The sequence below is a fragment of the Grampus griseus genome, assembly GCF_964374135.1.
Source record: "Grampus griseus genome assembly, chromosome: X".
Classification (NCBI taxonomy): Eukaryota; Metazoa; Chordata; class Mammalia; order Artiodactyla; family Delphinidae; genus Grampus; species Grampus griseus.
In genome coordinates this window covers 860,717-885,359 of record NC_138999.1, presented here as the reverse complement: position 1 = coordinate 885,359, position 24,643 = coordinate 860,717, and the positions used below count along the sequence as shown (strand labels likewise).

Genomic DNA, 24,643 nt, shown 5'->3' with positions numbered 1-24,643 from the left:
ACACCACCCCCCCCCAGCCCCGCGTTGTCACACAAGTGATTTAAGGGGCTTACAAAGGGGAAATGCAGCAAGAAAACAGTTCAAGACAGAGAAACCAGGCCGGCAGGGCCCCTTAACGGACTTGGGAAGGAGCAAACCCAGTGGGCATGTGGGCGTGCGAGCACCGGCCAAGTCCAGGAGGCTGGAACGTGGGGCTCAGCGGCGCTGGGGGGTGACCCCCACTTCCAGGGGTCACGGATGAGGAAAAAAGCCGTGACATGAGACATGAGCCCAACACGTTTTGTTCTTTCTTCCTCGAGGTGACCCGTGTCAACTGCACCGGGCTTTTCCATCCCTGACCCCGCTTGAAACATCCACGACCTGCCATGAGCAGGCTGTGCGCCCTCTGCCTGGCGGAAAACCGGGCCTCTGCACCAGCTTCACGTTTCCCCCAGAACCTGCACCTCGGCCACTGGACACTCCTCCTGGCTGTCTTGGTCGGGGTCCCAGGTTATCTGCGGGGTGAGGGAGGCGAGGTGAGTGCAGAGCCACAGTGGGGGCAAGTGCACCCTGGAAAGCCCCAGGGGCAGGGCCAGCGCAGAACACACGTCGGCGGGAGGCTCCCCAGGGGCTCCCGGACCCGCATCTCGGAGTGGCCGCCTGTGTCACAGGACCGGAGCCGGCTCCTCCCCTGCCCATCACATTCCTAGGCCACCCTCCAGGGCCAGCAGTGCCCTGCTCCCTGGGTGGGGCTGCAGGCACCTGGCACCAGATGTGTCCCCGGCGGGAGACCACGTACCGTCCTTCCGTTCTGAAGTTTGCCATTGATATGGTCTTTCATGTGAGGGATGGGAGGGAACAGCTTCTGCATCACCGAGAACCTCGGAGGAGAGAGAGACACCTGTTCTGAAACCCGCACCCACCAGCGGAGGGGAGATGCGGCGTCCACTAGAGCCCCAGCGAGGCCCCGATGTAGTAGGAGTGCAGCCTCCTTTGGGAGGGGTCCCTGCAGGAGACGTGCGGAAATGAGAAAGCGGAGCCCTAGCAGAGCTGCATCTGCTCAGTCAGCTGCACCGCACCCACCTTGGCACCTCTCCCGAGACCCCATCCTATCACCATGGCAACCTTCCCACCCCACAGCCTCCGCGCCGAGCCGGTGATCCCCTCCCTGGGTCGGCGTCCCATCCGCTCCCAAACCAAGCCCCTGGGCGGGGCGGCTCAGCCTGAAGCGGCTGGGAGGGGTGGGCGTGAAGCCAGCAGCCAGACGACGCAGGAGCCGGCGCTCGGGGCGGGGCGGGGCGGGGCGGGGCCTGTGCCGGGCGCACCCTTTCGGCTCAGCACGCAGGCCTGTGGAAGGGACCGCAACCGGCCTGGCTGACGCTGCCGCGCGCCTGCTGCCTGCCAGGCTGGGGAGGGGTCCCGGAGCCCCGTCCGGAGGAGCTACCTTTTCTAGGGTCGTTTTTACGGCTGCCCCAGGGAACCAAGACGGCCGCCCAAGAGAGAGCCCGGCCAGCCCCCCTTGGGAGACAGGAAGATGCCTGGTGCTCAGAGGGGCCTGGAACCTCAAGCTCCCTTTGCGTCTCAGCTCAGGCTCTTGGCATCCAAAGAAAAATATTCTTTCTAATCACTAGAAAGATTATTTCTAGTCGGCGTCGGGGTGAGGTGTGAGGGAGCGAACAGCGCGGGCATGTGGGGACCAGCAGACCCCCCACACAGGTGCTGGGGAGGGAGGGGCCCGCAGGGTGCTGCACGGGGGACCCGGCTCCTTGGGTTCCGCGGGCGGCAGGGACCAGGTGGCAGAAACCAGGTTCTGGTTGGCAAAAGACCGCTGGGGCGACGAGAGGCGGTGGCTTGCGACTGGCGGGGGAGCGTCCCGCAGCCCAGACGCACGGGTGCACGGGGCGGGGCGGGGGCGGCGGAGAGTGGGCAGCGCGGGCTGCCTGGCCTGCGGATCGCACTCCAGAAAACGACCGCGCAAACCAGGGGCCCGCGGGCTCACCTGCAAAACCGGAGCACGAGCCCCATAGCCAGCAGCGTCCCCAACGCGATCAGCAAAGACGTCAGCCAGACGGGGAGGCGCGCGCCCTCCTCACACACTACGGAAGAGGGGCGGGACGCGTCGGGCAGGTCCCGGGAGGTCCGGGGTCAGCACCTCCACGGGGGCTCGGGGAGGAGGTGGCCGGCACGGGGGTCGGGAGGCGCGTCCAGGAGCGCCGTCCACCTGGGGACAGCGGCCACCTGCGCACCCGGCCGGGCCCCTCGGGAATCCCTCCCAAGTCGCCAGAATCCCGATGCCCCCCGACCACCGACCGACACTTGGAGTTGGGGGCTGGTAGCGCCGACCCCTCAGATCAATTCGGGTCGCGGGCGGGGGGGGGGACGGGGGGTCAGCCACGCCCATCGGGAGGGGCGGGGCCGAGGTTGGTCTGTTCCCCACCTCCCTCCCTCCCTGCCACGCTGCGTCCTGGGTGCGCGCTGCCCTAGTTCTTGAATTTAATATATGGATTAAGCATCATGGATTTTTCGCCTCAATTTCGATTCTTTTTTTAAACTGCATTAAAAGGTTTGTCTTGTAACTCAGAGTGTTGGCGACAGCCGTCTCCGCGCGCCTGGCGCAGCGCCATGGGACAGCTTGGACACACCATCACAGACGGGAGGGAGGCGGTCACAAGCCCAGGGACGTCGGGAGCCCCCAGAAGCTGGAAGAGACAGGAGGGACCCTCCCACTCACCGAAGTGTTGGGGGACACTCCACGGACCCCAAGGTTTGTAATGGGAGAAGGTGGCATCCCTGGCCCTTACTTGCACCGTGTAGGTCCCAGGATTGTTCAGCTCCAAGAAGGCTTTATAGATCTGCAGTTTAAAAGAAAGTAGAGGGAAAAAAAAAAAAAAAAAAGAAAGTAGAGGGGAAAGTCCATTCGCAGTCCGTGGCAGAAGAATGGGGCCTTCAAGGGGTTGAGTGGGTCCTCCCCACATTCACGTGTTGGGGTCCTAACACTCAGCGTCTCAGAAGACGACTTTATTTGGAAATAGGGTTGATGCAGATGTGATGAGTTAAGAGGAGGTTGGATAGGGTACAGTGGACCCCTAGCCACTATGACTGGTGTCTTTATAAAGAGGGGAAACTCGGAGACAGACACGTGCATACACACAGGGAGACACCTTGTGGATATGGAAGGGATACGGCCACAAGCCTGGGGATGCCTGGAGCCCCCAGAAGCTGGAAGAGGCAGGAAGGACCCTCCCCTGGAGCCTCTGGAGGGAGCGTGGCCCTGGGACACCTTGACCTCAGACGTCTGGTCTCCAGAACTGGGGGAGGGTGAATGTCTGTGGTTCTCAGTCACCCAGTCTACGGCTGCCCCAGGGAACTAAGACGGCCACCCAAGAGAGAGCCCGGCCAGCCCCCCTTGGGAGACAGGAAGATGCCTGGTGCTCAGAGGGGCCGGGAACCGCAAGCTCCCTTTGCGTCTCAGCCCAGGTTCTTGGCATCTAAATAAAAATATTCTTTCTAATCACTAGAAGGTCAGTATTCGTGGTGGCCACCGCCGGTGAGGTCAAGGAGAGTGGTGGCATCTCGGGTGTCAGGCAGAATGGAGCCTGTAGAACATTCAGTGGGGTCCCCCCAAGAAGAGTCGTACCCCCAGAACCTGGGACCTTATTTGGAAACAGGGTCTCTGCAGAGGTGATGCAGTGAAGGGTCTGAGATGAGGTCCTCCTGGAGGAGGGTGGCCCTACATTCAATGACAGGGTCCTTCTAAGACACAGAAGAGGAGAGACACAGACACAGAGGAGAAGCCCCGGGAAGACAGAGGCAGAGACGGGAGGGATGCGGCCACAAGCCCAGGGACGCCTGGAGCCCCCAGAAGCTGGAAGAGGTGGGAAGGACCCTCCCCTGGAGCCTCCGGAGGGAACTCGGCCCTGGGACACTTTTATCTCACTCAGACGTCTGGTCCTCAGGACTGAGGGAGAATGAAGGTCTGTTGCCCACACTGTGTGGTCCTCTGTATATACACACACACATATATCTAGTATTGATTTGAATCATATCCCCTAAAACAATAGATAAGTCCATATTCTAACAGCTGGTACCCGTGAATGGGATCTTACACGGACAAAGGGTCTTTGCAGATGTGATGAGGTGAAGGGTCTGAGATGTGGTCCTCCTGGAGGAAGGTGGCCCTACATCCAATGACAGTGTCCTTCTAAGACACAGAAGAGGAGAGACACAGACACAGAGGAGAAGCCCCGAGAAGACAGAGGCAGAGATGGGAGGAAGAGGCAGAGACAGAGACAGAGAGAGACAAAGGAGAGACGGGGGCCATGGGGTCTGTGGCCGGTAGTTGCGGTACAGAAGCAGCTGCCTCCGCAGGTTGGAGGCAGTTAGGTAGTGAATTAGGGCGTGGTGACACTCCCACCGAATCCTGAGGGATTTGGGGGCGGGGGGATGGACCTTTAGGGCAGCACCAGGCAGGTGATGGCATCCGGTCTATGGACCGGGGAGCTTCATCTCAGAGTCACTGGACAGTAATAGACATAAGGAGCCTGGCTTGGGATGCCAGACTGGGGCGGGGGCGGGGGACACTCACCTCCTGTTTGTAGGCGAGCTCCGTACCCTGTAAGAGAAAAGCAGAGCATGGGTGCCTGACCCCATCCCCAGGAAGGGCCTTCATTTGTCAGAGCATTTTCACGTTTACAGAAAAGTCGAGGATAAAATAATCAGTCATTGGGTAGAAATAATAAATAGAGTACTTCTGTACACAAAAATAATAAATAGAGGTAATGAGTATAACATATCGATGAACTAAACGGTACCTGGGGGAGGGATAAATCAGGAGTTTGGGATTAACAGACACACACTACTATATATATATAATAGATAAATAACAAGGACCTACTGTAGAGCACAGGGAACTCTACTCACTATCTTGTAATAACTTATGATGGAAAAGAATCTGAAATATATATATATATAACTGAATATATACAGTTAATATGTGTATGTAACTGAATCACTTTGCTGTGACCTGAAACTAACACAACATTGTAAATCAACTATGTTTCAATTAAAAACAAAAAGTTTTTTAAGTACCTAGTCTTTTATGAAAAAAATAAAAGTGATAGACTTGATTTTTTTGAGCCGTTTTGGTTAACAGAACAATTGACCATACGCTAGTTGAGTCTAAATAATAAATATAGTACATAAGTCAGTAGACAACAATAGTAAACGTAAGTAAATTGTAGAGTATAAAATACCAACTACCTCAGAAATATTTGGTCTTTTTAATCAGACGACTTTTTTGGAGTGGTTTTGGGTTTACAGAAAACTTGAAGATAAGCAGTAATTGAGTATAAATCACAGGTATATAAATACATTGACATAATGAATAAATATAAGTAAATAACTGAGTATAAAAATACCAATGAGCTCAAAACTACTTATTTTCTTTTAATTTATGGACTCATTTTTTGAGCAGTTCTAGGTTTATAGAGTTGAGTATGAAGTAATCAGAACATGAATATAACTAATAAATACAAACAGGTAAATACACATAAAAGATAAATATAAGTAAATAATTGAGTATAAGATGCTGATTAGTGCAAAAATATTTGGTCTTTTAAATTAATAGATTTTTTGAGTAGTTTTAAGGTTGTGGAAAAATTGAGTATAAGCAGTGATTGAACATAGATAATAAATAAATGTAATAAATATAAGTAAATAATTGAGTATAAAATACTGATTGACTCAAAGTGCTCGGTCTTTCTTTAATTAATAGATTTTTTGGAATAGTTTTGTGTTTATAGAAAAATTGAGTAAACAGCAAGGTCCTACTGTGTAGCACAGGGAACTATATTCAATATCCCGTGACAAACCATCATGGAAAAGAATATGAAAAAGAATGTATATATGGGTATAACTGAATCACTTCGCTGTATAGCAGAAATTAACACAACAGAGTAAATCAACTATACTTCAATAAAATAAAAAATGAGTACAAGCAGTTATTGACTATAAATACATAAACAATAAATAATTACAAGTAGACAATTAAATTGTACAAAATACCACCTAGCTCAAAAATAGCTGGCCCTTTTTTTTTTAATCTATTGACTCCATTTTTTTGAGCAGTCTTAGGCTTATGAAAAAGTTGAGTGTAAAGTATAAATAAATGTAACACGTACAGAAAAATAAACATAGTCAATAACTATGTCAGTCACTGAGTATAGAATACCGGTGATCTCCAGCATATTTTTTTAACAGTAGCTTTATTCAGGTATGATTTGCATACAGCAAAGCACACCAGCAGAGCATATAATCTGCTGACTTTGGCAAACGTGTGCGTGAAACCGGCACAATACAGGGAACGTGTCCATCACCCCCAAATTCCCTCCAGCTTCTCCTCCATATGCCCTCCTCCCTGCGCCCCTGCCCCAGCCCTCAGATCTGTCCCTACAGAGCATCCTGCGTTTTCCTGTGTAAATCGTTTCTTTTATGACACTTTCAAACATACACAAGGGACCCTCCAGTTCTTGGTGGCTAGGATTCCGCTGCGTGGCTATATTTTGTTCATCCCTTCCCTAGGGTTGTGTCCTGTTTAGGGACCATTATACACGTAGGTGCTACAAACACTTAGGTCCCATCTTTGGGGGGCTACTCGTTTCATTTCTCTCAGGGGAATTGCAGGCTCTGTGACATACGGTCAGACAGAGTTTCACCAGGTGGCTGTTTCAACCTTTTGCTCTTTTTCTGTAGGGTTATCTTCTGCGTGTTGACAGGTAAACATCCCTCCTCTACCCCAAACCTGACGAAAGTATGCAAGCATTCCCTTCCATATTCCGATTCCTTTCCAACGTCAGCGGTGTCACTCAAACGGCCAAACACTTGGAGTTTTGCTAAAGCTCATTTATTTTACAGTTCCTCTGGTTTTTTTTTTTTTGTTTTGAATGTTTCACCTACCCCCAAAGCCCCGGAGTCCAGGGGGATGTAAGAGTATAAGAGATGCCCACCCAGGAAACCGGTTACCTTCTGTATCTGCAGTTCATACTTGAAGTCATCATTAAGGTGACTCCTCACTTGCCACTGCATGAACGAGTAGCTTTGGTTACACCACCTGCTAGTGATGTTGGGAGCAGCTAATACCTCTAGGGAGAAAAAACCCCACTTTTATGAGTAAAGCACATCAAAAAAGAATTTCTCCCCCCCCCCCCCCGCCCGGAGATACTTTTAAAAGAGGCCTCCTACAAGCTGGGGGGGTGGGGGGGGGGGAAAGAGAGGAAAATGTCATTCCAAGGTTAAAAAGTATCAAGAGACAGAGACAAGTGAGAGAAAACTGTTGGGATGATTAGGGTCACGGAGCCTGCGGACCAGTTCAGACACTGGCCCGGGGGGACCCCTCACCCACTCGGAGGCCCTTGCAAAGCTTTCTTCTCGTCTGTGCAGGGACACCCCTCAGAGCAGCGCTGTTCTTTTCCCTCTCGGCGATTCCAGTCCCTGGGGCTACGCTTCTCCAGCAGGAGGAGCAAAGCGCGGTCCAGCTGCAAGGTCCCGCCCTCCTGCCCACTGGACCAATCGGCTCTGCTCAGACCCCACCTCCAGGGCAGCTGGCCCCTCCCCGAGCTGCTCGGGGCCAGTCCTGCCCCCAAGACTTTGGCCGCCAATCCCGCTCCCAAAAGTTCACCCGGAATCTTCTGCCCCCGCCTTGGACTCTGACCAGGACCCACCCCCTGCTTCCTTCTCACCTGCCACCCCCAGCGTGGGACCCAGCTCCTCCAGGACCCTCGGGCCCCCTCTGTGGGCTGTCTCAGGGCTCCGCCCTTTGCCCTCCGTGGGGTGTTGTGCGTCCCTGATTCCGGCTCCATCAGTTTCCTGAGGGACGGCGTCTAGGTCTACAGGTCTGACCCCCCGCCAGGACCCCACTGGTGTCTGCCCAGGCTCACCATGGGGTGGTCCCCAGTCCCGGGTCCCTCCACTGATGTGCACTCAAACCTCCGGCCACCTCCACTCCCACTGCCACACGGGCTGGCACCACCCCGCCACCCCTGCTGGGAACCAGGCCGTGGACACCCCACGTGGACAGCAGGGCTGGGGCCGGAGCACAGTGCGGAGTTGCGGGCGGGGCTACACGTGTAGGGCTGCACTCGCCCAGGGGCGCGTGGTGTGTGAGGGACGTGGCATCAGAGTGAGGTTGGCTCCGGGCCGGGGGGACACCACAGACAAAGGCAGGAGGCCCATCCCGGCTTCTGAACCGGAGGCCCCCATCTTCTCCCCTTTTGCACCCACCTCTCCGCTCATATGCTTCCCTGCTACACGTGGACCAGCCAGGGTGGTGAGGGGCCAGGTTTCATGGGGCTTGAAGCTGTCCTAGTTTGGGGGGCAGTGGGGTCTAATTTAAAGTAAAAAGTATTGACAGAGCTTTGCTAAGATGGGTTTTGTGTCCTGAAAACCTGCCGTCGATAGATTCAAACAAAAAGAATAACTATTTTTGAGCTATTTTTGAACACAGGGCCTGGAGAGGGGCGACCGGTGTGAGAGCCCCAGCCTCACGGCGCAGCTGTCCTCGGTGGATGGGGGGCACAGCGCCATCTGCTCGGTGTGTTCTGGAAATGCTCCCTTAGGTCCAGGGACCACAGAGCAGCTGCTGTGAGCTAGGTGTCTGTGTCTCCCCAGATTCACGTACAGAAGCCCTGACGCCCAGAGGGACGGTTTAGAGGCAGGGCCTTTGGGACACAATCCGGGGTTAGATGAGGCCCCCATGATGGGATCAGTACCCTTATAATCAGAGCAAGGGGGTGTGGGATGAATTGGGAGATTGGGACGGACATACGTACACTAAGATGTGTAACACAGATACCTAATGAGAACCTGCCGTACAGCACAGGGAACTCTGCTTTGCGTTACAGCAGAAACTAACGCAACACTGTAAAACAACTCTACCCCAATAAGAAATAAGAATAAAAAAGAAGTGGGGGAAGAGGCACCAGAGTTCGCTCTCCACTGTGTGAGGACACAGCAAACACGCAAGCCAGGAAGAGGGTCTCGCCAGGAACTGACGTGCCCACGCCCCGACCTCCGACTCCCAGCCCCCAGGACTCTGGGAGAGGAGTGTGTCATCTAAGCGCCCAGCCTCGGGTATTCGGTTTCAGGACGGCAAGCAGCATCTCCACGGAAGTACGGCACACGAAGCAGGGTCACATTTTCTTACTCACCGATTTTGGCTAGTCTATCACTCGTTTCAGAGCAGGGGATTTTGGAACCACTGCCGGTACCATTCACCAGGAAACGCGTCTGATCCTTGGATAACACAGAGATGTTGTGAAAACGGCACTGGACGTTTGTCCCTTGCTTATCTGCTCTGTACTGGGAGCACGGCCACTTCTCATAGGAGCTGTGAGGGGTGCAGCTGCGTCATGAGCGGCCCTGAAGCCCCCGCTCCAGCCCGGGGGAGCCCCGGCGAGCCCAAGGTCACACCTACTCCAGGTTCTCCAGGTAGAGATGGTACTGCACGTCCCTCGGGGCCTCCCGGCCCACCGCCCAGCTGCACGTCAGGAAATCCACGTCGTGAACCCAGCAGGTCAGGTTTTCTGCAGCCGCCCTGGGATTCCCTTCTGGGCTTGCAAAGAAGAGGGAAAGAAAACCAAAACTGAGTCCCGGATAAACACCAAGGTCCTACTGTAGAGCCCAGGGAACTATATTCAATATCCTGGGATAAACCATCATGGAAAAGAATATGAAAAAGAATATTTATGTATAACTGAGTCACTTTGCTGGGCAGCAGAAATTAACACAACGTTGTAAATCAACTATACGTCAATAAAATTAAAAAAAAATTTTTTTAAGTGAGTCTCTTTTTAGTGATCCTTGTGAATTCTCACGCGGTTCTAAGAAATAATAGAGGGGCTTCCCTGGTGGCGCAGTGGTTGAGAGTCCGCCTGCCGATGCAGGGGACGCGGGTTCGTGCCCCGGTCCGGGAAGATCCCACATGCCGCGGAGCGGCTGGGCCCGTGAGCCATGGCCGCTGAGCCTACGCGTCCGGAGCCTGTGCTCCGCAACGGGAGAGGCCGCAGCAGTGAGAGGCCCGCGTACCGCAAAAAAAAAAAAAGAAAAAAGAAAAGAAATAATAGACACATCCATGCAGCGCTTACCGTTTCTGCAGTGGTAACAACTCCCCTCCCTGCAAGGCTCCCCGCCCATGGCCCGCCCCCCGTGACCCTATATACCCTTACCGGACCCCTCCTGCCCCCAACCCTGCCCACCCAACCCTAAGCCTAAGAAACGCCCAACAGTCTTCTGGAACTTTCTTTCTTTCTCTTACTAGCTACTCCTCAGCTAAAGTCCGTTGCCATCAGAACCCTATTTTTAAGAAGTGACATATTTTGGATGAAACCTGGATCAGCTAGAGTCACGGAAGACATTTTTGTTTTTTTTGGCAGTACGCGGGCCCCTCACTGTTGTGGCCTCTCCCGTTGCGGAGCACAGGCTCCGGACGCGCAGGCGCAGCGGCCATGGCTCACGGGCCCAGCCGCTCCGCGGCATGTGGGATCTTCCCGGACCGGGGCACGAACCCGGGTCCCCTGCATCGGCAGGCGGACTCTCAACCACTGCGCCACCAGGGAAGACCCATTGTTTTTTTTTTAATGAAAGAGGAAAAGAAAAATCCAACAACATAAACTGTATTTCCAACAATTTGGAGCCAGAGTTTATCTTCCTCGTTTCCCCATTCTCAGAAGAGCACAGTTTTGTGATATTCCAACTTCCTGACAAAGAGCGCAGGAGGTGTTCAGACTTGCTACTGGTGTTCTCTCTGTCCAAACCGTATATGGGATCAGACAATCTGTTTGCTTGGCATGAGGAAAATGATAAAACTCTGTTCTCAAACTAAAAAGACAAAACAAAACAAAAAAGCAAAAACACAAAAACCAACAACAACAAAACCGCTCTATGTTTCTACAGCTCCGTTCATTCAGGCAGGTGCCGTGTGTGAAATTGCGTGAGACCCTCCGAGATGGTCTTTTTCCCACGAAGCTATGTCCCTGGAGACCCATCCAAGGTAAAAGCCATTATTTTGGTATTCAGAGCACTAACGGATGATTGAAAGCAAAGAACACCCTGAAAGAGCATCTTCCCCTTACCTTGACTAGGATACTGAATCCACGTGGAGAATGGCTGACCTTTGGTCACCCTGATGCTGTAGTTTGTAGCTTGGCATGACAAGTCAGGAATACTGCAATACGTCCTTTTCCGTGCCTGAGAGAGACAGAGCAATCTATTATTGCTCTGTCCCTAATTATTATTACCAATCATAATTAGGGGAGAACTAATAAAACACTGAGACTTTAGATTTAAAAAAGAAAGAAAGAAAACTATAGGTTTTCTTTAGTTTTCCTCAACATCCAAAGCCAGAGTCTCAGTATGCAGAGAGAGAGAGGGAGAGAGGGAGATGAAAATGAGGAAATCACTCACCAAAAGGAAAAAAGTATCCTAGAAGGTTCTGAGACAGAGTTGGCAGAATGCCTTGATATTTTGAGAAGATATTTAGCCATTTGGCCAAGAAGGTGATGGTAAAGTAGTGATGGACAAACTGGGCAAACAGATAAAACCTTAAGGAAATGGAAATGATTAAATTTAGGAGAAACAAACATTTGTGTAAGACAGGAAAGAAAAATCCCCATTAACCACATGGCTCAGGTGTGAATAGTGTTTATATGGTTATAATAAACTGAATATTTGTCGAGAGAGGAGAGAGTGTGAGCTGGGGATGGCAACTGCTGGGGAGGTGAGTTGTGCATAGGAAATAGAGAGTGAAGCCTCCCGTCCCTTAGGAGAAAAATCAACACATTTTGGCTAAACGGAATGAATCAAGAATTTGTGTTATAGAGAGATGCAGAGGTCTAGAACAACAGCATCAGGTGTAAAAAGGTAAGAAGTGATGTCTCACTGAAAAGTTGCTATTTTGTTATAACGAACCCCGTACGACTATTTTCCTCTTTAAACTCTGTGCAGGTATTGCTTTGATTTGAAAACAAAAAACAGAAAACAGGAAAAGAGGGCTTCCCTGGTGGTGCAGAGGTTAAGAATCCGCCTGCTGATGCAGGGGACACGGGTTCGAGCCCTGGTCCGGGAAGATCCCACATGCCGCGAGCAACTAAGCCCGTGCGCCACAACTACTGAGCCCACGTGCCACAACTACTGAAGCCCGTGTGCCTAGGGCCGTGCTCCGCAAGAAGAGAAGCCATCGCAATGAGAAGCCCATGCACTGCAACGAAGAGTAGCCCCCGCTCGCCGCAACTAGAGAAAGCCCGCGCACAGCAACGAAGACCCAACGCAGCCAAAAGTAAATAAATTAATTAATTTAAAAAAATTTCTCGGTTCTTCTGCAACATTTGTTCTTGCAGATAGAGTTTAGGGTCAACTGGCCGAGCTCCATTAAAATCCCATAGGGGTTTGTCATGAACTGGATTGTGCCCTACCCCCCCCCCCCCGCAAAAAAAAACCCCTCATATATTGAAATCCAAGCCCTTAATGGAAATGTATTTGGCATTGGGGGTCCTTAAAGAGGGGATGAAAGTAAAATGAGATCATTAGGGTGGGTCCTGATCCCATAGGACTGCTGTCCTTATAAGAAGAGGAGATCAGGACACAGACACACACAGAGGGACGACCACGTGAGGACACAGGGAGGAGACGGCCGTCTACACGCCCAGGAGAGAGGCTTCGGGAGGGACCAGCCCTGCCCATGCCGGGATCTCAGATTCCAGCCTCCAGGGCTGGGAGACACATGTCTGTTGTTTACGCCGCCCCGTGTGCAGCAGCAGCCCAAGCGGACTAACATAGGGTGTGATTTGGATTGTACTCAGTTGAGAGTCATTTGAGGGAACCAACGTTCTTCCCAAGGACGCGGACAGGTGCGTCCTTCTCATGAAACATGCTCAGCGGTTGGCATTCTCACCACGGCCTCTGCCCATGAGACGTGTCACAGTTCTCACGCCCTCCGAACCCTCTGATACAGGAGGGGATTTGAGTGGGGGGCAGGGGATGGTGGAGGGGGACAGCGTTTCCCGAGGTCTCACTTTCAACTGGGCTTGGTTCTCTACCTGCAGTATCTCAGCCCATTTCCACACCAACCCTCTCCGGTGGGTACCATTCTGGATGTCTTACAGATCAGGAGCCCCAAGCCGCAGTGCCCGTAAAGGACCCCACATTCCACAGCTGAGCCCAGGAGTAGAACCCGTGTCTCTGTGATGCTATGTACAGGGAAGACGGTTTACCTTAGTGAAAGCTTTTGAATTGATGAAACACATAATTTCGGAAACGTTTCCATGGAGGTCCCAGGTCAATCTTTTTCTTTCTGGCTCCATCCTTAGGTTCTTAATTGGTGGGTCTGGATCGGAAATGTCTATAGGGTAAGGGTCTGGAGAGAGGCGCACAGCGCTTAAACTTTGTCCTACTCAGTTACCCCTTGGGAAGCTGAGTTCCACACGGAGAAGTGGTTGCCTGAAGCAGGCAGAGGCCCCGAATCTGTAGTACCTTAGCGAGCTCACCAGCTCACCCTCCCAACAATGGGGGGAGAGAGTCAGAAAAGCAGATCACTGCTGCCGTCCGCGTTGATGGGAAACGTACCTTTCTTAAGCATGTATGTCAAAGAAGGTCGTTTTCACTGAAAACCAATTCAGGCTGAGAGAGTTGGCTCAGTGTCTGCTCTACAGACTGAGAATTCGGAATGCTTTGCAAGTTGCAATAGAAATTTTAATGTAGGGACTTCCCTGGCGGTCCCGTGGTTAAGACTTCGCCTTCCAATGCAGGGGGTGTGGGTTCGATCCCTGGTTGGGGAGCTGAGATGCCACATGCCTCGGGGCCAAAAAACCCAAACATAAAACAGAAGAAGTATTGTAACAAATTCAATAAAGACTTTAAAAGTGGTCCACATCAGAAAATCTTTAAAAAAAAAAAGAAATTTTAATGTGATATATTAAAAATATATAAACTTATATACAAATATATATAATGGAATATATATTTTCATAAAGTAGGAGACCTGATCTTTACACAATGATATTTATGTTCTTACACAGAGTGCCAGAGGAATTCTCATCTTCTTGGAAAACCACCCAAAATGCGTACATCTAAATACATTTTGAAGTGCAATCAAAGCACATATATATTCGTATGATGCTGTCAATGGGGACGGAGGTCAGAGTTTGCAGACCAAAGGATTCCACGTGTTTTATCAGTGACTTGCTTCATGAAGCAATCACATAGGACCAACAACTCAAAGCTATAAAGGTCCATCAGACATTTCTTCAGCTGTTATCTGTGACCCCTCATTTAGAGGATTTCACAGAAATGATTATAAACCGCAAGCACTGTGATCAGTTATCAGGATCAACAACCTTAGTTTGACAAGCAAGACCAAATCCTATGAATATCCTGGTTTCTGGCATTACGGTCTCCCAACCTATAAGGATAATTTATTCCTTAAAACACAATTTCCCTAGGGAAATTTCTTACAAGTGAAAATGTAATTTTTAATGGATTCTTATGCCTCAGAATTTATATTCACTTCTTCCAAAACAACAGTAAATATCATTAAAACAGCTATGAGTGATGCAGTAGAAAATATGAGTTTTAGCGTATTTTTATTACATTTAAGTTTGTTTTTAGTTTTTATAGCTTTATTTACAACTTTAATTATTTTATTTTATTTTATTTATTTTTTTTTTTTTGCGGTACATGGGCCTGTCACTGTTGTGACCTCTCTCGTTGCGGAGCACAGGCTCCAGACGTGCAGGCTCAGCGGCCATGGCTCACGGGCCCAGCTGCTCCGCGGCATGTGGGATCCTCCCGGACCGGGGCATGAACCCGAATCCCCTGCATCGGCAGGTGGACCCTCAACCACTGCGCCACCAGGGAAGCCCACAACTTTAATTATTTTAAAATTAAAATTTGAAAATAATCTTCATAATCTAACATGAAATGTACTTATATAAAATTATATATATTTATATAAATAAGTCCATATATATTTAAATCACATAACAAGGGAGTTTTCTGTCACTATGTTTTCCATAAAATCTACCTGTGCTCCCTTAGAGTGGTTATTATCTACCCAATTACAGTTGTGCTCACAAATAAAAAAGAACTTTAATGCCAACAGAAGAAAGTAAAAGCAAATCTGTAAAGACAAAATGAAACAAAATCAATGCAAATACACATAAGAGTGTTTACTGCAATATACTCGTGACCCTCCAGTACTCTGAAAGAAAAGGGACATAGTGTTCTCAACCCTAGAGCTTTTGAAAAACTATAGATGGTGGGAAATACTCTTCCAGTCATGGTAAAGTAGTCTCAGATGTATCTCTCACCATAAGCCCCTAGAAAACGGCCAAATATATAAAGCAACTATTTTTAGACTTTCTGAAAACGAAGACAAACAATTCTGAGAGTGTATTTTGGGGTGGGAGACATTCACAATCCAATGGGACAAGGTGGAGATTCCTAGCTGAACACTGAGAAGTCAGTAAAGACCCCAGAAGAGTCAGGCCTTTGTTGTCGGAGAGAAAAAGCTAAAGGTGACCCACCTTGAAAAACTTCAAAACAAGGCGACCCACCAATAAAGGAACGGCCTGCTGAAACAAAACTCACCATCTTTAAAGAAGGCAACCAAAGGAGACCCTCACCAACCCATCCTTCACAATATCCAGCACCCAATAAAAAATGACTAGACACGCAGAGAAGCAGGAATGTGTTGGCTGTGACCAGAAGAAATGTCGGGTCATAGAAATCGTCCCCTGAGTGGCTGACGATGAAATTAACAGAGACGTCCATTAAAACAGCCACTATAAATGTGTTAGAGGACTTGAAGGAAAACATGAACACTATGCAGTGAGGAATGGAAGATATAAAGGAGGAACCAAACAGAATTTTTAGAGGTAGAACATATAGCATCTGAGATGAGAAAATTCACTTGGATGAACTGGAAGACAATGGCAATGATCTACGCTGAAGCCCCCAAAGAAAAATATTTGAAGAAATTGTGGCCAAACATTTCCTAACTTAATGAAAATTATAAACCTACAGGCCAGGAAGCTCAAAAACCGTACCTAGGATACACAGACACACAGGTACCAACAAACACAAACGCTAAGACACATCATCCTCAAATGCCTTTTTAAAAAGTGGAATCAAGAAAATCTTACAAAACCAACGGAAAAAAGACGCCGCACCTATCAGAGAACAAAGCTAAGAATTTCTGCTGATTTCTCTTTAGAAACAATGGGAGACAGAAGGTGACAGAACGACTTCTCCCCATGCTGCAAGAAAACAATACAAATCCTGGTCAACCTAGAATCTATTTCTTAGCGATAAATGGAAGGTGAAATATAAAGACTTTTTATAGTGACAAAAAGTGAAAGTTTTTTTTTTTGTATTTTTGTATTTGTTTGTTTTTTTGCCAGAAGAGCAGGTCTGTAAGAAATGTTTTCAAAAAAGGCTTGTGTGGCTGAAGGAGAAATCAGCAGATGGACACTCACGAAGGAATGTGGAACCAAGGTGAGCAGAGATGCAACAAAAGCATACCAGAAATAGTAGGAATGTAGGCAAACTGGAAAGCTTTCCCATTTTTTTAAGGTTTTAAAAAGATAATTCTTTAAAAGAAAATATTGTATTGTGTATTGTGGGCTTATAGAGACGTAGAAGTACATGTGTGACATGGCATAAAGGATGAAGCAGGAAGTAAATGTATACTGTTGTGAGATTCCTAGGTTCTGTGTGAAGTAGAATAACATTATTTGAAGAGAGTATGTACTGAATGAATCATCCCAGGGGAACCACACAAGCCGTGGAACAAAGAGGGCTAGCCCAAAAGCCAACGGTAGAGAAAAACACAAAAACAAGAAAAGCACTAAAAAGTAACTGAAAAGAAGTCAGGAAAGGAGGGGCGAAAAAAAGAAAAAAAAGAAAAACTGAAAAAAAAAAACCCAGCAAACAAGTAGCAAAATGGTAGCATTAAAGTCAATCATCTTAATAAGTTCATTGCATGCAAATGGTCTAAACACTCCAGGGAGAAGGAAAGGTTTTCAGACTAGACTTTAAAAGTACCCCACAGTGCGCTGTCTGCAAGAAAGGTACTTTAAATATAGTTTAAATGGCAATAATAGGAAAGCATATTTTATGCAAGCTCCAATTGTATAAAACCTAGGATTTTATCCCAGGATTTTATTTCCGGGGGTAAGAAGGGACCATTTCAAGCGATTAAATGGCCAATTCATCCTAATATATGTGCTCTCAACAGTCATTTTGAAAATACATGCGGCATAAGCACCACCTCCCTGTCTAATAGAACAGATAGAATACGGGAGGGATATACAGGACTTGAACAAAATATCAACAATTTGACCTAATTGACATTGTGGGGACATTCTAACCAATGACGGCAGGGTGCACATTTGTTTTTTGTTTTTTTTTGTCGGGGGGCGAGCCGCACGGCTTGCGGGATCTTAGTTCCCTGACCGGGGCTGGAACCCGCGTCCCCTGCAGTGGAAGTGCAGAGTCCGAACCACTGGACCACCAGGGAAGTCCCAGGATGCACATTTTTATGAACTACAGACAGAAGATTCATCAAAATAGACCGTGTACTGGCACGGGAAGTGTCAGTCCTTTTAAAAAGGTTTAAATCATTCACTGTGTATATATTCTCTGACTACAATTCTCTCTTGATTAAATTCAAGATCAGTCTTTTAAAATCTGGAACACACCAGATATTAGCAAACAAAACGACATACTGATAAATTACCATGTGCGTCTTAGAAGAAATCACAGGAAATGTAGAAAATATTTTGAACTGAATGAAAATGAAAGAAAAAAAAGTGCGACGCAGCTACAGCAATGCTTACGGGGAAATTCATAACATTACATGTTTAGGGTAGGAATAGAGTTTAAATTCAAGAATCAGTTTCCACATGAAGACGTTAGAGAAAGAAGAACAAATTAAACTGAAAAGAAATTAAACCTAAAGCAAAATCCCTAAAAAAAATAAAGGGAACAAAAAAAATATCAGTGAAAAAGAAAGTGGAAAAACTATATAGATTGTCAAGGAAACCAAAAGCTGGTGCTATACAAGAGACAATATAATGGAAAAACCTCTCTCTTGCTACACTGATCAAGAAAAAAACAAAAAAAGACCAATTTTAGGAATGAAAGAGGGGACGCTGATACACATCCTGAAAGACGTTGAAAGAAGAATTGGGGGTAATTTGAACAAAAGTTATGCCAATACCTTCAACGATGTATGACATGAACCAGCTTCTTGAAAGACACACATTAGCAGTACTGACATAAGTGGCAAACCTGAATAACCCTGTAAGTATTAAAGGAATAGAATATATAATGAAAAAGCTTCCCCGAAAGAAAGCATCAGGCACAGATGGCTTTGCGGCTGAATTCCACCAGCAATTTAAAAAAGAAATAGTAACAACGTGCGGAAACTTTCCGAAAACAGAGGAAAGGCGGGAAACATGTTCTGACTCACTTTATGAGGCCAGCGTTATCCTGATACCAAAATCAAAACATTAGAAGTAAACTGAAACCGAAAACGCCTTATACTCCTGGACACCAAATTCCTTCACAGAATACTAGCCCAGAAAATCAGGTAAAGTACAAAAGTGGTAACACCTCCTGACCCAACGGATTTACTCCAGGAATATTATAAGGCTATTTTAACCATCACTATAATGGGCCCCTTTAACAGAAAACTGGTGATCGTATCCATAGAAGCAGGAAAACCTTTTGACCATGTTTAACACCCCTTTGAGACGAAAAACTCTCAGCAAACTAGACAGGGACGAAAACGTCCTTCCCCTGATAAATCTGTGAAAATCCTGGCGCTAATTCAGACTCAGTAGGGAAGGACTAACCACTTCTCCGTACGATTCGAACAAGACAAGGTGTCTGGTTTCAACGCTTCTATTCCACCGTGTCCTGTACCCACGGCCTCTCTAATGCACTTTGACCAACGTTGTAGTTTTAGGGCGCTTTGGGGGGAAATGTTAGAACGGTACAACACGCTCCCTGCTTCCTTCAGCGTTTGGCTCCTAGAAAGCTACTCACTTCCTGCCTGTGGTCAGTGACCCCAGAATGCCCATGGGCCTGAAGCCACCACAAAGGTGGCAGCGGCCTCAGCCCCGTACAAGTGGGGCAAAGACGGGGGGCGGGGGTGGGAACCTCAGGCGTGGAGAAAGCCCCCTCCCCTCCCAGACCTCCTGCATCTCCCGGCCCCTCTGGTCACCAGGTGCGGCCACGTGACTGACTTGGAGTCCAGGAAATGGACAGAAGCAATGTATGGTCCTTTTAGCTCAGACCTGTAAAAACTCCCGTGTGATCCGTCTACAAGCTCCTCCAAGGAGATGATGGAGCTTCCCAGGTCCATCCGCATGTAAGGGTCCCGGGTCTGTACATGGAACAGAGCCCCTGGGATGGAGTGAACTGTGTCCTTTCCCCAGCCCTCCCCAAATCATGCTGGAGTCCTAACCTCAGAACGGGACCTTAGCTGGAAATAGGGTGAGTGCAGATGTAATTAATTAAGATGAGGTCCCGCTGCCATACTGTGGCCCTAACCCAATCCGACTGGTGTCCTTATTAAGAGGGGAAATTTGGGTACAGGTGCACACCCGGGGAGAACCCCCTGTGAAGACAGGAGGGAGGCAGCCACAAGCCCAGGGACGCCTGGAGCCCCCAAAAGCTGGTAGAGGCGGGAAGGACCCTCCCCGGGAGCCTCTGGAGGGAGCGTGGCCCTGGGACACCTTGACCTCAGACGTCTGGTCTCCAGGACTGGGATAAATAAATGTATGTCACTCAAGTCCTCCAGACTATGGTATTTTGTTAAGGCAGCCTGAGCTGAGTAAGCCAGCAGTCCCCAGAAGAATGATACCTATGCCCTAACACACACACACACACACACACACACACACACACACACACACACACACACTCACAGCATCTGAACTCCACTACTCTTTGAGGAAGGAACGAACTTCTCATGGTTAGGCAATGCTGTGGCCATCACAGCGGCACAGGGCGCGGCGCCTGATGCAAGCACCCAGCGTCCATGGTGAGGGGGTGCACTCTGCTCCCGTTGCCTGAAGCGCTGCTCCACATGTGCGTGTTGTGCGAGCTGGACAGGAGGCTTGCTCACTGTCCCGGGTCCACCGGTCACTCAGCGAAGCCCTGATGGGAGGGGCTTCTCTGCAGACCCTCCCCAAGGCAGCATGCCCGCCTGGAGGGCACCATATCTCTTGTACTCCTGTAAGCATCCAGGTCTTTGCACCCCGAGTTGGGCGCCCTCACTACTGGGCGCCCAGGAAACGTAGACTCTCCGGGGCCGAGGGCATGGCTCCCCTGGGGGTTCTGCTGCCTGGTGGTGGGCGCTCTCCACCAGCAGCAGACTGGCTCTGCACCCTGCCCCACCTGGGATATTCTCTCCCAGCCACACCTGTCACCCGAAGTCAGCCGGACACTGACAGTCAGAGGTGGGCACGGCAGCTTAAGAACCTACATCACTGTCTTTTCACCTCCTTATCGTGTGTCACGGTCGAACTTCACTATCACGTCGCGAATTGTTTCCTACCCATCACCACCGTGCTTGAAGATGGTGGGAACTTCCTGGACGCCACGGAGACCCTGGTTTGCACCCTACCCCCCATAAATCTCCGTTACAAATGTGAGAAAAACAGGATGGAGTTGCCCCAAAAGCATCTTACTCGTTGCTCATCTGCCTGTCCAAGCTCCAGACGACGCATCTCTCATGACACCTGGATTTTTATCTCCCGGTCCCGGAGGCCAGGATGCTATAGGATTGGTTCTTCCCACAGACTCAGAGGGAGAATCCGTTCCAGCTGGAGAACCTCTGCAGCTTCTGGGAGCTGCCCTGCCCCAGTCCTAGGCGTTCCTGCACTTGTGACTGCATCACCCCAATCTCTCCTCTATCGCCACCTGGCTTCTCCCTGTGTCCATGCCTGGGTCCAAATCTCCCCTCCTCCTAAGGACACCCATTGTTCTGGACGGGGATCCACCCACGTGACCTCATCTTAACTCAGGGACGTCTGTAAAGACCCTATTTCCAAATAACTCCGGTTGACAGGTTCTGTTCGTTAGGACTTCAGCGCATGCATCTGGCGAGGACCCAGTTCAGCCCATCACCCTAATGTTTGCACGGGGTTCTTCCGACCCAGACAGAGGGTGACAATACATCCAAGCACACTGCCGGGTCCCAGCGCCGTAGCTACACCCAGAGCTCTGGACGTAGTGTCTTGACCATATCGGGATGAACATCCTGTCTGTGAGGTACCAGTTTTGCAAGATGAACCCGCCGGGGTGACTGAGGGGAAGGCTACGTGGGAAGTGTCCGCACTGTCTCTCATGGCAGCCGAGTGACTCGACCGTGACCCCAACGTAAACAGTTTCACTGAAAAGCAACACAGCCCCAGGGACCCACAGACCACACGCGGCTTTTCCTCCGGCTTTTCCTACCGTGGTCCGGTGGCAGCAGGCTGGAGACGGGCACCAGGAAGACCGCCAGCCAGACGAAAGCCATGGCCAAGGCAGCTCCCACAGGAGGGCGGGCACCAGCTGGAAGAGAAGAGACAGTGGCCGCGTGGGGTGGCGGCAGGGAGGAGGCTGAGCCCCCAGGGCTGTCTTGCTCCGAGCGCAGGGAGCTGCTTCCGGGAGGAGAGCCTCCCGTGCGTGAGCACGTGTGTGTGCATGTGTGCACGTGTGTGCGTGTGTGCGTATGTGTGTGTGCACGTGTGTATGCACCCGTGTATACCACATGCCTGTGTGCATGTGTATGCATGTGTCTGCACATATTACTTGTGTTTATGTGTCTGTGCACTGTGTGTGCACATGTGTGCACGTGTGTATCTGTGTGCATATCTCTGCATCTTGTATATGTATCTGTGTGCGCTGCATGTCTCTATATGCATATGCACGCACGTGTGTGCACACATTACATGTGTTTGTGTGTCTCTGTGTGTGCTGTGTATGCATGCATGTGTCTCTGTGTGTGTGCACACATTACACAGGTCTTTGTGTGTCTGTGTGTGCATGTACGTCTGTGTGCATGCATGTGTGCATGTGTGTATCTGTGTGTATTGCGCACACACATTACACAGGTCTGTGTGTGCATGTGTACATGCATTCCTGCGTGTATGCAGGTCTGCACATGTGTCTGTGTGCGTGCGTGTGTGTGTGCGTGCGTGTGTGCGTGCGTGTGTGTGTGTGTGTGTGTGTGTGTGTGTGTCAGCCTCTCTAAAAAGCTCCCGCCCTGGGGTTTGAGCTCACCCTTGGCTCCAGCCCCATCCCGGAACCCAGAAATCACCTTCCACGCAGCACCAGGAAACACTGGGCTCACAGAACAGTTGAAGGAAGTTTAGTTAAGAGCATGAAGTACAACGCAGTTTCCTAAACAGACCGAGTTACGGTCACTAAATCCCGTGCTGTCTCATCATTCCTGCCAGAGCTTTTCCCCAGGTCCCCATGAAGTCCCCCTCTGCAGGCCGGCTCTCCTAGACCCTCCCCCGGGGGTCCACCGTCTGCACCTTCCGGGCCCCAGCGGCAGGGTCTCCCGACGGACCCCACCCATCCCCCCCCCACCTGAGTCACTCATGCAAATGCCCTTGGCACCTGGAGGCTGACCTGGGGCTGCCACCCAAGCAGAGCCTTGGACCCTCATCCGCCTCGGGGGGCCACACCCTCAGCAGGGCCTCAGGCTCTCTGTGCCAGTCAGGGTCGCCCAAAGACCTGACCGCCACTCCCCGCCATCCCACCTGGAGCGTCTTGGCTGGGATTGGGGGGGGCCCAGGACGCACCCTACCTCCTTCAGGGCCTGTCCAGCAGCCCCATCATGAGACCCAACCCGGACTCCATCCATCTGGGGTCTCACCTTCTCCCCCATCCAGGTCTGGGGCTCCCACAAGATTCCCCAGGACTGACCTGGTCCCCCAAAAGTGCCAACTTTCACACAGATTTGACACCAGAAGCCGACACCCAGGGTCCTTCTTGCCAAACTGGGTGGAGGGAAGCCCGAGAGACCCCTTCCCAGGACAAGGCAACGGGTCAGATCCGGAACTGCCCATCACGGGGAGGTGTCCCGAGACAGACGCCAAACCATCTATCTGTGGTACAGGGATGAGGGTGAGGAGGGCCAGGCGTCGGGCACAAAGCTTCAGGGGAGGTGCCTCCCAGCCGGGCCTCACGATCCAGAGGAGTAAACGCCGCGCTCACAAAAGGCCCAGACGTGGATCCACGGGGAGAAGAATATTGGATGAGCACGGCCTCGGGCTCCTCTTTGATCGATGAAGACGGGCCCCCGTGGGCGTCGAGGCAGGGGTGGGTGTCTGTTCCTGGCGTCTGCTCAGGTGAGCCGAGCCCCACAGGTACACACGGCTCCAGCCCCGCGACACTGAGCCCACCCACAGGCATCTCTCCTTGCTCGGAGAAGCTCACGTCCTTTAAACACCCACATTGCATGAGGGTCATCGACGTATCCTGCTGCCCCCAGATCGCAAAGAGAAGAGGCGTCCCTGGGCAGAGTCAAGCCCCCAGAGGCGGGGGATGGGGCCAGGCTCAGCAGGACCGGGGCGAGGGAAGGGGCCTTGGGGCTCTGCACCCCGGCAGCTCGCCTGCCTGCGTCTGGGGGCAAGTGTGAGCCTGCAGGAGTCGGGGGCACTGTGATTAGGGGGAAGCCTCTCGTCCGGGGAGAGCCACTCCGAACCGTTCATCCATTCGGCCAACGCACAGGACCCGGCGCAAGACACAGAGGTGGTCAAGACCCCCGGGCACCCAGCCTAGTACAGGGTGGCACCGCGGTCGGATCCCGTAACCGGGGTCCGTGACACACTCGGCATCCTTGGGCATAAAGGCTTTGAATCCGTTGTGTGTTGCCCCGGATGACACATCTCAGCGGCCACGAGCCACGTTCAAGTCCTGGGGGTCCCGCCCCCGCCCCCGGGGCTGGCGGTCAGTACTGAGTCTCCAGGGACAGCAGTCGAGGCCGCTGCCTGCCTCCCGCCCCCAAGCCCGGCCCCGGGGTCTTACCTGGGATGCAGGCACCCTCTCCTGGTGCTGGTCTAGCTGGCCTGGGGGTGGGCCCCAAGCTCTCCTGGCTTCTCAGCTGTGCTGCAGGCAGCCTCCCGAAAGAGAAAGAACCTTGTTTCTTCTCTCATCAGTGTTTTTATAGCCTCCGGGGTCAGCCCCACCCCTAAAAACTAAGCCCCAGTGAGCCGGGGAGGCGGGGAGAATGCGTTGAGGGTGTGACCAGGTCCAGGAGCGCTCTGCACCCCTCAGCTCAGAATTACGGTCTGGGGTCAGGAACAGGACTGCAGCTCTGTGCTCTCCTGGAAGGAACACCCTTGCTTTCAAAGTCTGCTTTTCCTGTTCTCACTTCTGTTTGCAGGTTCCTCTTTGTCACAATCCTAGTGGCTTCCCGCCATTCACCCGGCTTGGGCAGTTTCCCGGAGCCGTGTCCTGGGTAAAGCCGGTCAGCGTGAATGGCCGGGGCCCTGGCCCCTTCCTTCGAGGTCCCATTGGAATGACCGCTCGTGCCCAAGGGGACAGGGAGGTGACCCCGGGCCCCCGACGCGCTGGCTGCACGGGACTCACGCAGCTCTCAGCCTGGCCC

General features: G+C 50.9%; 1 protein-coding gene across 1 annotated transcript; it reads right to left on the bottom strand.

The window, feature by feature from the left end:
* Window positions 1-280: 280 nt before the first annotated feature.
* Window positions 281-21,559, bottom strand: IL3RA (interleukin 3 receptor subunit alpha; the record flags this gene model as incomplete). Its single annotated transcript, XM_082681743.1, has 11 exons — window positions 281-494; window positions 779-860; window positions 1,979-2,075; window positions 2,711-2,831; window positions 4,565-4,591; window positions 7,000-7,118; window positions 9,183-9,361; window positions 9,449-9,581; window positions 11,106-11,220; window positions 13,242-13,384; window positions 21,496-21,559. 11 exons carry the CDS (start codon window positions 21,557-21,559, stop codon window positions 420-422), a joined length of 1,155 nt encoding a protein of 384 aa, XP_082537869.1. The 3' UTR covers window positions 281-419.
* Between the last annotated feature and the right edge of the window lie 3,084 nt (window positions 21,560-24,643).